At 42.9% G+C, this 14,759-nt stretch overlaps 1 protein-coding gene across 1 annotated transcript; it reads right to left on the bottom strand.

Moving 5' to 3' along the window:
• Positions 1 to 4,306: 4,306 nt before the first annotated feature.
• Positions 4,307 to 14,551, bottom strand: LOC306917603 (single-strand DNA endonuclease ASTE1-like; the record flags this gene model as incomplete). Its single annotated transcript, XM_079495901.1, has 4 exons — positions 4,307 to 5,217; positions 5,849 to 6,002; positions 12,472 to 12,670; positions 13,298 to 14,551. The coding sequence occupies 4 exons, from the start codon at positions 14,549 to 14,551 to the stop codon at positions 4,812 to 4,814; spliced, it is 2,013 nt and encodes a 670-aa protein (XP_079352027.1). The 3' UTR covers positions 4,307 to 4,811.
• Positions 14,552 to 14,759: the final 208 nt, after the last annotated feature.

Below are 14,759 nucleotides of genomic sequence, written 5' to 3'. Positions count from 1 at the left end.
TAAACCAGACTAATATCACACAACACTGTCGCGGTTTTATGAGTTAAGTACTGTACTTGGGTCTGACAATATTCCTGCCGTATAGCAGGTTTTTTTTTTTTTTTTTTTTAAGTAATGGGGTATCCTTGTCTCTCCAGTAAGTAAACACTAAAACAACATACATTTTCAGGTCAGGATATCAATTTCATCTAATCAGAAGAAAGAATTCATACAATGATACAGGGATAAACTAGTGAAATTGGAAGTGATGGAAAAATAAATGAGCAGACAAATTTGAACTATACACCATCTGCAATTTAACTGGTGTACCTATTCTGCATACTGTTAACTTGATACATCTTTCAATCAATTACTATTAAAAGCCCCGATACCCGAATGTCATTCTTTTCTGTGAATATTTGAATCCAGTTTGATTGAATACTTTTATTAGACAAATTGAAAAACCGCACAATTAAGGCAAAAGGCACAGTCAGACATTAAGACTAAAAGCATAACACAAAAAGTCCTCTTTACATTGTGTCGTGTGTATTCAATTCATCAACAAAATGAAGTCCAGATAAATAAACAGACATAAAAACTACATAGGCTATGTGGGCTGTGGCTAGTCAACCAAAAACCAACATGCTAGCCTGGAGGAGAAGGGAGACATTTCTCAGTGAGTATGGACGTTATCTGAGAGTTCTTATGACATGAAAATGTATTAGTTAAAGGATAACATGTTTAATAATCGTATTGTGGAACTTGTGGTGTGTTGGATAGTGTGTTTCAGGACCCTGCTACCAAAGCTGTTGTATTACACTCAATGGTGGCATTATCATTATTGGCATCACTGATGCTTGCAGGACTCTGCGCAGCCTCTTTTCTGATTCTGATAATCTATCTGACCGTAGCCGTGGTCCAGTGTTTACAGCGAGTCTCTGTCAGGGTCAGAGTGACTCGCTGTAAGCACTGGACCAGGGCTAATCTGACCGCATCATCACTATCGTGCAAATAATGGTAAAAGCACTAAATTAAATCCCTGTGGGGGTCCCCAGACCCCACATTGTGAACCACTGACTAAACTGCTATGGCAGAGCTACAAGCCACCATTTTTTACCTATATTAGAGTCCTATCGTGTGTCCTGCTTACTTATGGTAACTTTCATTTTTCAAGTCCAGAGTGTTCATTTCACAACCTTGTATTTTGGCTTCATGGGTTCTCAATAACAAGCCAAAAATGGCAGCCATAAAAAATAATCTCGCTAAGGTGCTGCTGCGCCTGCCATCATGATCATGGTCACATTTGTCACCGTTGCATGGTTTTGGAGCGCATTAGTGTCCTAGTTAGAGCGTGTCTGACGCTCAGCATGTAGGAGCGACGGTCAAACGATAGAGGGCGATGTTGTTCCAACACCAACCTAGAGAGAGACAGAAGACAGGATTCAAACTAAACAGAGTGGGTTGTCTTTCATTTAGTGTCATATTTTTTGGACAGTCTCTGCAGAACTTTACTCGTTTTGCCCAGTGTAACCCCTAGAGCAGGGGTGGGCAACTGGCGGCCCGGGGGCCACATGCGGCCCCCACCTTCACTTAATGTGGCCCTCAGGTTAATGTCAGAATACTGATATAATATTGGTTTCAGCTGTTACAATTCCACAACATGGAAACATGACCCGCTTGAGTTACTGCCTAAATCAGTAGCTCATTTGCTCAACACAAGTATAATTAAAGGCATTTGAAATGACATAAAAATGTTAATTTCCAGGATTCTAATTCAAAAATAGCAAAAAATTATTCAAGACTTCAATTCGAATATAGCAAAAAATAGCTGCGACGCGTTTTGAGCTTGTAGATCGGCTATTTTTGCTACGACAGTAATATATGGCCCTAGGGAGTGAGTGTGAAAATATAGTGGCCCTCTCCATCGTCAAAGTTGCCCACCCCTGCCCTAGAGGGAGGCAGCGGTTAAGTGACAAGGGTATTTAAAGGCTTTCTGAGCAGGCAGGTAGCAGGTTTGAAAGCTGTGGGGCCTCACAACACTGCCAGTAGTGTGTTGTTGAGAGAGGGGATGTTTGACTGCTGAACTATCACTCGGTAAGCCTGTCCACTTGTTTTTTGTATTGTATATTTGTTTTATTCGTTTTTTTGTATGATCTACAATGATTGTATTTGTATATTGTCAGGTCTGCACTACTCGTATGTTGCTGTAGTAGTCGTGGAGTCCTGTCTAGAATTGTTTGTCTAGAAATGTGTAGGCATTTAAACTGGGGAATTGTAAGTGTGTATATATAGATTAGGTTTATGCAAAGCTGAACCAAGAAATGGGCTGTTTTGATATTTTCTGTAACATATGCAATGCTGTCACTGTCTCTAACCTGCATGGTTTATGTCATTTAACAGCTACAGGTGGAGACAGGGGGCTTGTTTTTCTGTGTGACCAGTGAGAGACTGATGTGTTTAACTTAAAGCTGTATATTTGGTAAGGGGATCTTTTTATTGGTTTGTGGATTATATTGGTTATACTGTAGATGGGACATGCAATATTAATTTGTGACGTTTGTGCATTACATTGTATTATGATCTGTGTGTAGTATTTAAGTTTTGCCTTGCTTAGGTATAGGTCAATGCTATTGTGCTCTGCATAACTTTGTTTGTCATTGCCTTATAGGTTCATGTTGAACAAGCGACAAGGGCCGCTGTTCCTTTCCTTTCCATTTTTAGTTGTGATGCATTCTTCCCCATTTTTAAGTATCATCTCAAACACTACTTTTTAACAATTTTTGATATACAAATAAAAGCCTTTTGTACCATTTTTATAAATAAAACTATTGTTATGCTTGTACCATACTTCTGTATCCTGTCCAATCTATTTATTTAGCAGGGGTTACACCCAGCAACAAACCCCAAATTACTGCCATGTTTTTAATCTGCTGTAGTTTTTAACCAAAACTACAATTTATAATGCACACTGTTCATCTGCTCACAATGACTACAATCACAACATTTGCTGAATGCAACGTGCATTGCGCGTGACACCATCATACGCGGAAGTTATGCGGGAACGCCTACTGAGTGGCAAAAAGCTACTTTCTGGCCTTTTCAGCCCATATAATATATACTGTATATTATAGGTCCATACGTCCAGAGCTTTAGCTAAGACGGAGGCAGCTCACTAAAGACAGCTTCCATTAATATGCGACGAGAAGAACACAGGATGAGGAGAACACATGCAGCTTCCACGGTAACCACAGCTTCTGCTACTGACAGCGCAATTAATAAACCACACACACAGTCACACACATACACAGCTTAATACCGTACATTTCCATGTGTGTGTGTGCAACTTTCCCAATCCAAGTGTCTGATTTTCTCTGCCCAATAGTCACTTTGTTTGTGACTACTTCAAGAGGAACTAAGCTTTGTAATGTCATTTGAAATTACAGTTGACAGTCAATTGTACATGACTGGATGAGATGTACACTGAAAGGTGGCGAGGTGGCAGACCATGTCACCATAGTTTCAAGAATGAGTGACAATGCCAAGACAACTTATGACCGCTTTAGCTGTCAAATTCATTTTAGTTACTCTTGTGGTTTTGCTACTACGAAAGATAGTCTTTAAGAGAGGTTTAAGCACTTTGATGTTGTCTGTTTAAAGCCACAGTAGTTGGCTCCAGGTGCCACATTTTGAATGGAGCAGTTGTTGAGCAACTACAGACTAAAGACTAATAATATATGAATGTCTAGTTCTGGTCCACAGCCTTGCTGTTATGTATCGATTAAGAAACATTGCATGTACTGTAATTGTTGTTGACTGGTTTGAAATGAGATAATTGAGATTGTGGGCCGGCCTGCTGTCAGCATGTCATGCCTGAGTGTCCAAGTTGCTCCTTTACACCTGACAGGGGGGAGTTTCCCTGGTTGGACGTAGCGCGTGGAAGGAACACGTTATTCCAACCAGTTCCTTTCCCCTCCATCAGCCGCCCCGGCTGGCCAGGGGGAGGCAAGTCTTACCTTTTCAACTGAATTTTTATCGTAGGCCTTGGCAACTCTAGGTCTTCCATTGAATTGTGGGGTTGCCTGGGAGTCCCACTTAATTTCATAGATGGCCTTTTTGTGATGTTTTTTATTGTCTTATTTAAAATGTCTTGCTTTTTAAAATCCTTTATCTCATATGGTCTTTCACTGCCTCTGTCTTATTGTACTTAGAGCATAGGTATTTCATTTTGCAAAGCAATTTGTGTCTGTCTATTTTTTAAACTATTAAACAGAAATAAACACAAATCAATACATTTATATTCGTTTTAACTTTAAGAAATCTAGGAATCAATAGTAATATGCATTTTAAAACAAATACAAAAACGTTATACAACAATACCCAAAGATATTTCAAAATCAGGCCAATTTCTACATCTGTGCGTATTGGTAATCTCTTTTCACACTGCTCTCTTCTTCAAAGACTCAGATTGCAGAAATACAGTGAATTTTGGGTGTCTTGGTGATACAAGTATGGATAAAAGAACAGAAGTCTGTAATTTGCCCTATAGGCCTACCTAAAATAATTCCACATAACATGTTCACATCGGACAAATGTAAGTACATTTACTCTATAGACAATGTTTTTAAAACTAGCACAAAAATTGTTTGTGCTACAACAAATGCTGCTGAACAGGCAGGAGGAACGGAAGTAGAAGCGTGAAGAATGAACAGAATAGAATTTGCAGACCATTTGAAACCCTGGCTTTTTCACACCCAGCACACCTGGTGATGTCTGATGCAAACGTCCAAGATTTGGGCGTCCAAATCGGTTGCTTCAAAAACTAGCCTACATTCCTAACGGATCTGAGGACGCATGCTGAAGTCCCGATCAATACGCCCCTGCTTTCGGGTGAGTTCTGGGTTCTTGGACCATTGGCCTCTGTCTTTGGCCTTGTAGCGTGTTTTCACGGACATAGAATCCCAGACTGGGTATTCCTCTTGGGTCACTGTGTCGTTTTCTTTTTCCAGGTCTACCAGGAGCTGCAGGGCATCCAGGTCAGCAAGGTCAGCAAGGTCATCTTTTGGCTGGTGCCGCTTTGGAGCTGCCCCTCTCCTCCTGGTCTCATCTTGAGGCTGGAGCACAGCAGTAAGCAAGTCCTTGTAGAGTTGCCTGCTGGTCTCCTTCTGCAAAAGCAGCTCAGGGTCCACCCCCTTTCTCAGCCTATGCACCAGGTAGTGGACCAGTGTTCCCTTGTACAACCTGGCCAGCACCAGAAATTAAAGGTTAGACACATCAGCAAAACAAGAAAAAATAGATTAGATTTATCACCATGTTTGTTTGAATATCTCTTGACAACCTTTTATTTTAAAATGTTCGTCGACTACCTTTTTTCACCGACAAAAACTAATGGAAACTAAATGAAAACTAAGCTACGATGACTAAAACTAAGACTAAATATACTGACAATTTCGTAGACAAATAAAAACTAGACTAAAATGTTAGGAAGGGACTAGTGGACAAGAGATCCAGTCATTTTACACTTGGTTGCATGCTGAAAATAGCCGATCTACAAGCTCACAACGCGTTGCAACGCGACGCGTTGTGAGCTTGTAGATCGGCTATTTTCAGCAAGTGTAATAACACTCATTACGACGGCATCAAGGCCCGCCAAAATACATTTTAGTCGACTAAATCAACTGTAGATTTAGTCGACTAAAATCTTATGACATTTAGTCGACTAAAACTAGACTAACACTAAGACATTCCAGGTGACTAAAATGTGACTAAAACTAAATGAAGTTTCAGTCCAAAGACTATGAGTAAACTAAAATCGAGTTTTGCTGCCAAAAACAACACTGCATAGTCGGATAGTCCTGTAAAGATGCCTTACCATGCAATGTGAGGCTCTTGTAGAGGAAAACATAACAGCTGGTTGAGGTGAATGCTGTCTTTAAAGCAGATCTGCCATTCGTTGTAGGCATGAGTTACATCAAACTCCTGTTTCGGCTGTTCTCGTATGTCCATTTTTATCTCCCCCGTTACATCTACAACACATGAACACACACACACACACACACACACACAACCGTTTTGAATTGCCAAAGCCAAAGGTGTACTGCTTGGAAAGGATAAGCAAAAGGTTTTTTTGGAGACTCAACCATAGCTGTTTTAGCTGTATTACTGTATATGACATAATCGAAGCAAAATGGGCTTCAAGTAAGTTATTCAACAAAAACAGAACATGTTGTATAATACTGATTGTAACGTCAGTCCTGAACTGACACCACGGACTGGTTACTGAAAGCGAGATCTAGTTTAGACGTGTATATAATAAAAACCAAAAACTGATGACCAAATAAACGTTGACTTCGTTGGAACTCATTTATTTACCGTCACTTCAGCAGGTTAAACAATGAGATTATCAACAGCCTTTGTTCTCATGATACAGTCAACAAACTGTTGCCTCTTTCACTTCAGTAGCACTTGTGCTTTGTAAGCCACTCCCTCATATAGCCTAGACAAGGCCAACACCTTGGCCTTGACCGTGACGTCAATTATAGAAATAAAATGCATAGAAAATAAATGGCTCTTACACACCAGCCCCTAATTGCTACTGGTAGGACAAAACAGAGCAATTCAAAGACAAAAAAAATACAAAAGAGCCATAAATCAACCCAAAATAAAAAACCTTTAAGTATCCAATACCAGGGCAATATTCCATATTCATTATTGCCATAACAAAAACTCAAAAGTTTAATCCGTACCCTCACACAAGGCATATCTTAGTTAAAGGGCCCTCTTCAATCCACTATTATGTGTTTTCTTTTTAGTCTCTTTAGATTCTCTTCCGAATTAGACTTTGTTCCTTTATGTTCCTTTTGTTTGGCCTTTGATCCTTTTCTTTCTCAGCCATTTTCCTTTCTTCCTCTTTCTTGAGGTCTTCCATCTTTCCTTTTTCTCCAGAGGCAGCTCTCTCTTGCCGTCATGGTCGGATGTTTCCTTTGGGTGATGCTTTTCTCCATCGAGTGGCTCCTGTACCACTCTATGTAGCCTTTTAGCAACAGCCACTTCTGCAGTATCCTGCTGCCTTGCTTGCATCTCCTTGGACTCAGATTTGATCGCCACTGGGCTCTTCCCTGGCTTCTTCCTCTGGCCTTTTTCCACAGAGGAATAGAGCACTTCGACAGGTGGTGCCTCATCTGCATCACTTTGATCCTTGACCTCACTGACAGTCACTGCCTTCCGTTTCCTTTTCTTCTTGGTGACAGTAGAGTCTGCTGCTGGTTCACCGCCATCTTTTGTAGACTCTTGGTTTACCACTGTGCAATTAGCAGTAACTGTGGGGCCACTCCCACTATGCATGCCATTGGTTTGTAAAGGACCATTGATTACCCATCCCAGTAGGGTTCTGACAGCATAAGGTCCCTTTCCATGGCTGTTAATCACCTCCCTCGGTTCCATTAACTTTGAGGTATTGGTACCAATTAACAGGTCCACATTAGCTGCAATTCTAGGGATCTGGATATCTTGGAGGTAATGCCACTTATCCAGCTCCTCTTTACTGATCAGGTTAGCAGTAGACACAGGCATTTCCTTTTGGGTGAACACATCAGGAAGTTCGAAAAATAGCTTGCCGGTAAATTCAGATACTTCCAGGCCATTAACCATGCAGCTGGGTACCATCTTGCTATGACCCATGGTGCGCAAATGGACTTTGGTTCTTTGGCCTTCTGTGTTCAGTTTGTTCACCAGGTGTTCTGAACAGAAAGTACCGGTGCTTCCTGGATCCAGAAAAGCATAGGTCTGGATGACCTTGCTGCCCTCTGAGCATCTCACTTGTACAGGCAAGATGGGAAGAATGCCGTTACTGTTGCCAGCCCCTGTATGGCCACAAGTAGTTATAATGCAATTCTCAGATTTTATAGTTTGCTGCTCATTGGTAGCTCCAAAACTCCCCATTTCATGTCTCTCCATATGCAGAACACTGGGATGTCTCTTGTTGCAGTGGGAGCAATTCATGCGGCTGCCACAAGTCTTGTTCAAGTGCCCTGGGCACAGGCATCCAAAACACAGGCCTTTCTCCCTTAGAAAGTCAAGCCTTTCTTGATGTGCCTTCTTCTTCAGTTGCGGACACTGCTCCAAAGCATGATCACGTTCACAATAAAGACAGGATGGGCGAGAGTCTGTTTCAGATTCATCAGAAAGTTCAACATGAGTTGCAAAACTGTTTCTATACAGTGATTTGGTTTGAGGTTGAGGTTTGGGTTTGATAATTGGTTTACCCAGAGGACTGTCCTGGATATCACCGAAGACAGGATCAGAAGCAACTCTGACTTGATGTTCAAGAAATTTCACAATGTCTATGAAACAGGCTCTTCGATTGAACTCGTCAACAATGTCACATGCCTTTCCTCTCCACTGATCTCTGAGTCTGTATGGGAGCTTCTGTATGAGGGCCTTCATGTTAGCAGGCATGTTAAGCTCCTCCAAGTACTGTAACTCCCCCATAGCATTTGCACACTCTCTCAAATAAAGTGCATAGGATTTGAGACCTTTAAGATCCTCCGTTTTGACATTGGGCCATGTCCTGATTTTTTCCATGTACGCTTCTGTTATTTTTAATGGGTGCCCAAAATGTTCCCTCAGAAGTGCTTTGGCAGAAGGATAACCCTCCTCAGGTGGCATATGAAGGCAACTGCGCACTAGGTCCCTTGGCTGCCCCCTAGTGAACTGCTCAAGATAGTACAAACAATCACCAAAATCACCAGTTTTAGCCTCCACACAGTGCTGAAAAGCCTTAATGAATGATTGGAACTTTAGTGGGTCACCATCAAAAAGTGGAATTTCCCTGTGAGGCAAGTAGTGAGAGGTTTGGGTTTGAACCAGGAGTGATGTTATTTCATTTTGCCTCTGTAATATGTTGTACACATCCCCTGATACCTGGTTATGGACTTGAGATGGCAAAACTGGTTGAGGTAATTTTTGCCTTGGTTGCGTTTTGACAGGATCCAGAGTGGCTGTGTGCACTGATTGTTTATGATGCTTGTGATGTTGAGAAGTGACTGGGTTTTTCATTGATTGACGCTGTTGAGTTGAGGATTGCTGTGTGACGATAGGTTGGCTTTTTGGTTTAGCACCTTGTCTGAAATAGGACTCCATTCCATTTGACTTTTTGCTAGTGACACTGCTGCCAGCCTCCTGTAGGACTGCTATTTTGGCAGTAGAGGCTGCTATTTTGGCATTCAACTCCACTTGCTCTTTTTTCCTCCTTATAGCCTGAGCTTCCTTGCTTATAGCCTCGCCCTGTTCCTCCAAAGCATGTAGCTCTTTTAGTGCTGCAGCATGAGCCACAAGTGCGGCCTTATCCGCCTCTGCTTTGATGCGTGCAGATGAGGTTGAGGATCTTTTGCTGGACTTTGAAGCACTGCTTTTATGACCATCTGACACATTGGAAGTGACATTTGAAATACTGTCATGTGGCTCAACATCAACCACATCACTGTCACGGGCAGCAACAGAACTCTCAGTTTCAATGTTAATATCATCACCTTTATTGTCGCCTGTGGCAACAAAACCCTCACTCCCAGCATTTACATTTTCATCATCATCAACATCATCATCATTGTTATCATCATCATCACCTGGAACATAAAACCTCTCACCCATTTTCTTCATAAATTTATCAAAATTAAGCATTTTTGCATCATACCAGGTTTGTTGTCTTATGGCTTCGTCAGCCGGAACAAGCCCCAACAGTTTTGTGTGAACACCATTTGTTTCATCATATAACCCTTTGAAAATATGAAATGCATCTTTTGCCTCGTTTTCACGTGTCTCATCCCACAAGGCAGTAACATTTTCCCTCAGAGTTGTCAGCTTGCTCAATTTGGCCTTTCTTTCCCTGTGCAAGCTTTCAAGTTTCTCACACAAAGCCTTAGGAGTCATTTTGACCACCCGTTTTCCCATGGCCATTTCCCCAGACTCAAGTTCAATTTCAACTTCATTGTCATCACCAGCGCTCTTTAGCGCCTCCACTTGATCCATGTTAATTCGACCTTGTTTTGTTGTTCAATAATGTACTTGTTGTTCAACTTGTTTTTAAGTGTCGGCGCTGTGCCGCTAAAGCATTTAGCCTACCACATGCACGTTGCTGAACGCCGTCAGCGTTGATGAGATGCGAATCATGCGATCCCGATCGCCGTGCGCCGCGGTCCGGTCCGGTCCAGTCCGCTGCTGTCAGCGGACAGCTGCGGTGGTCGTGGCTGCCGATGTCCCCGTAGCACCCCTGTAGCTTGGGTTGACACCGCGCTGCTGTGTCCGCCGTGGAAGATGATCCCGTCCCGTCCGCCTTCACAAACACACGCTGCGCTGCGGCCCGTGTGTTTCCAGGTGATGATGATGATAACAATGATGATGATGTTGATGATGATGAAAATGTAAATGCTGGGAGTGAGGGTTTTGTTGCCACAGGCGACAATAAAGGTGATGATATTAACATTGAAACTGAGAGTTCTGTTGCTGCCCGTGACAGTGATGTGGTTGATGTTGAGCCACATGACAGGATCCAGAGTGGCTGTGTGCACTGATTGTTTATGATGCTTGTGATGTTGAGAAGTGACTGGGTTTTTCATTGATTGACGCTGTTGAGTTGAGGATTGCTGTGTGACGATAGGTTGGCTTTTTGGTTTAGCACCTTGTCTGAAATAGGACTCCATTCCATTTGACTTTTTGCTAGTGACACTGCTGCCAGCCTCCTGTAGGACTGCTATTTTGGCAGTAGAGGCTGCTATTTTGGCATTCAACTCCACTTGCTCTTTTTTCCTCCTTATAGCCTGAGCTTCCTTGCTTATAGCCTCGCCCTGTTCCTCCAAAGCATGTAGCTCTTTTAGTGCTGCAGCATGAGCCACAAGTGCGGCCTTATCCGCCTCTGCTTTGATGCGTGCAGATGAGGTTGAGGATCTTTTGCTGGACTTTGAAGCACTGCTTTTATGACCATCTGACACATTGGAAGTGACATTTGAAATACTGTCATGTGGCTCAACATCAACCACATCACTGTCACGGGCAGCAACAGAACTCTCAGTTTCAATGTTAATATCATCACCTTTATTGTCGCCTGTGGCAACAAAACCCTCACTCCCAGCATTTACATTTTCATCATCATCAACATCATCATCATTGTTATCATCATCATCACCTGGAACATAAAACCTCTCACCCATTTTCTTCATAAATTTATCAAAATTAAGCATTTTTGCATCATACCAGGTTTGTTGTCTTATGGCTTCGTCAGCCGGAACAAGCCCCAACAGTTTTGTGTGAACACCATTTGTTTCATCATATAACCCTTTGAAAATATGAAATGCATCTTTTGCCTCGTTTTCACGTGTCTCATCCCACAAGGCAGTAACATTTTCCCTCAGAGTTGTCAGCTTGCTCAATTTGGCCTTTCTTTCCCTGTGCAAGCTTTCAAGTTTCTCACACAAAGCCTTAGGAGTCATTTTGACCACCCGTTTTCCCATGGCCATTTCCCCAGACTCAAGTTCAATTTCAACTTCATTGTCATCACCAGCGCTCTTTAGCGCCTCCACTTGATCCATGTTAATTCGACCTTGTTTTGTTGTTCAATAATGTACTTGTTGTTCAACTTGTTTTTAAGTGTCGGCGCTGTGCCGCTAAAGCATTTAGCCTACCACATGCACGTTGCTGAACGCCGTCAGCGTTGATGAGATGCGAATCATGCGATCCCGATCGCCGTGCGCCGCGGTCCGGTCCGGTCCAGTCCGCTGCTGTCAGCGGACAGCTGCGGTGGTCGTGGCTGCCGATGTCCCCGTAGCACCCCTGTAGCTTGGGTTGACACCGCGCTGCTGTGTCCGCCGTGGAAGATGATCCCGTCCCGTCCGCCTTCACAAACACACGCTGCGCTGCGGCCCGTGTGTGATGTGTCCTCCTCCTCCTCCTTCCAAACGAGCCTCGCCGGTTCGACTTGCTTCCCAATGGCAAGCGGTCCGGAACCGAGGCAGTTTGTTGACCAAATGTAACGTCAGTCCTGAACTGACACCACGGACTGGTTACTGAAAGCGAGATCTAGTTTAGACGTGTATATAATAAAAACCAAAAACTGATGACCAAATAAACGTTGACTTCGTTGGAACTCATTTATTTACCGTCACTTCAGCAGGTTAAACAATGAGATTATCAACAGCCTTTGTTCTCATGATACAGTCAACAAACTGTTGCCTCTTTCACTTCAGTAGCACTTGTGCTTTGTAAGCCACTCCCTCATATAGCCTAGACAAGGCCAACACCTTGGCCTTGACCGTGACGTCAATTATAGAAATAAAATGCATAGAAAATAAATGGCTCTTACACTGATTAAAGAACATTTGTCACAGAAATTGTGCTATATCATTATCATGTATGTGATTAACAGAAATGTAAGCTACCTTGTACAAGTAATTACATGTGTTTGTATTTATGCACGTACAGCAGGCCTAGTTCTCTCGCACCTACCTCGTTGGAGTCGTTGCCCAGCCACCATCCCAAGCAGCAGAGCCTGAATGACCTTCTCATCGGGGGGAGGAGTGCTGTGCTGCAACCAGTAGCAAGTGACAGCGACTGGCAGGTGCAGGTTGGATGGGACTCCACTCAAAGTGTTGTGGCTCACCCCAAGCGTCTCCAAAAAGACCTGTTCAAGAACAGGCTGCTCAGCCTGTTAATGCAGGAGTAAACAGCAAGGTTAATAGTATTCGGTATATATATATATTTTTTTTTTTAAGTTTGAATTGGTTTTTAATGTGAGTTTGCTAGTCTATTTTATCTTTTGTTTTGTTTTTAAGGCTTAGTTTTAGTTTTAGGTTGCATTCGGATTAGATGGGGAAAGATTTAACAATGTCAGAACAAAGCTGACAGAGCAAAAATAGCAAATCTACAGGATCTGCTATTCTTGCCATTTACTTTATTAGCTCTATTAGCTCAGTGGTTAAATAACCAGAGCAGGATAATGCCATTTACTTTATTAGCTCTATTAGCTCAGTGGTTAAATAAGAGCAGGATAATGCCATTTACTTTATTAGCTCTATTAGCTCAGTGGTTAAATAAGAGCAGGATAATGACAGAAGGTAGAAGTAACTATGTATTTAACATTTTTTTCCCCCTGAATTCTTTTTGTTAGTTTTAGTTAGGCAAAGTACTGTATAATAACAGTACTGGACTGGTAAACAGATAAAGCGCACAATTTGTTGCATGTGCACATAATACATGTATGCATTGTAAACAACAAATCAATAATAATACATCAATAAAGCATGTACTGTTGGAATTTAACATGATATCTTACCTGACGCAGTAAGTCAATTGTAATTTTTGATTTTGATTTGATTGGTTGGACCATGATCTTGGACAGCCGTGTGCCATCTCTGTCCCATTCCTCCACTCCGGTTCCGGCCTTACGACCCAACAACAGCCCGTACATCACCTGTCGGATAGGCCGAGAAGTAATATTGGCACTTGGCAGGTAGGCGTGGTCCACCTGGCAAGGCTGGGACAGTCTTCCGAGCAGCAGCACATCCAGAATGTCGGAGGTCAACCGGCCTTGGGTCAAAGGAAGGCGAGCCCAGTCGGGGACTATGCCCACCGCCTCTGGTTCGAAATCCGGCGCTGTACCGTCGTGGAAGAACCGGAGAAGGCAGGTTGGAGGGAACTGGTACTCTTTCATTCCCAGAGTCAAGGCCTGCAGGACCTCGGCCTCTCTTTGTCTGCTCAAGCCACCCATTAGCCCCAGCGCCGCCTTCAAAGCATCATCGGGACTCTGAAAGTTCTTCAGCCATCGCACTAACCCGTCAAAGCGGCTCATGGTCCCTTTTCCCGGTGAGCTGTATTCTGCCCAGCGCAATGAGATGCCCATTTCACGCAGCTTGACATAGTCGTTGCCAGCCAGTGCAGCCATGAGAGGCAGGAATTGGAGTTTAATATTGAAATGGACGCAGAAGCTGGATGTGGCGTAGTATTTGCATGGAATATAGCTCTGTCCCGCCATGCTCTGTGACACCGTGTCCCACTTGAAGTGCGAGATTGGCAGAAACCCCCCAGGGAGGTCAAAGACATAGAAGTCACTGTCATTGCTCAATACCGGGCACTTCCACTCTCTCGCCAAGGAGGCGATTTGGCTGTCAGCCTCTCCAAAGCACTGTGCGAATGGCACCTTCAGGTTGGTCAGGGTTTGTTTGAGCACCAACTTAACCAGGGTTGGCAGGATGTTCTCGTTTCCACCCATAGCTGCAATCTGAGCTTTCCTGATTCTGTCTTCAGCTCGTTTCATCAGGGTGTCATATTTCTTATCGGAGCAGTCCGTCCCTCCGTCCAGTACTACATACGGTTTAATCCCACATTCTCTCAGAGCCTTGACAAACTTTGTAATAAGGTCCTCAAATGCATCATACTCTCCACCATGGTTTTGTTCCAAGCCAGTGTTATGATAGAGCAAATGATACAAGTTACAGCCGTCAATAACAAGCTTACTGTTACTGAAATCTCTATTTCTAAATATCTGACTGTTGTTCTCAATAAAGGTAAATAAGCCCTGGACACCCATTGTGAGTTCAGATTCTGTGCCTTGTGATAAAGGGGAACATGAGTGATGCATTTATAGCAAGTGGAGTTTTCTTTTCCTTACGTTTCATTTTCCTTACTGATGTTGAATATGTGAATAGGTAAATAGGCTACAATAAAGTGCACAGACTCCTATGTTTCATTTTCCTTACAAACAACCCGCCTCCCTGTGTGTGCCAACATTTCCTTTC

Source organism: Electrona antarctica, assembly GCF_951216825.1.
Source record: "Electrona antarctica genome assembly, chromosome: 24".
Taxonomy (NCBI): domain Eukaryota; kingdom Metazoa; phylum Chordata; class Actinopteri; order Myctophiformes; family Myctophidae; genus Electrona; species Electrona antarctica.
Note: the sequence above shows the minus strand (reverse complement) of the source record. Positions and strands in the feature narration are given on the sequence as shown.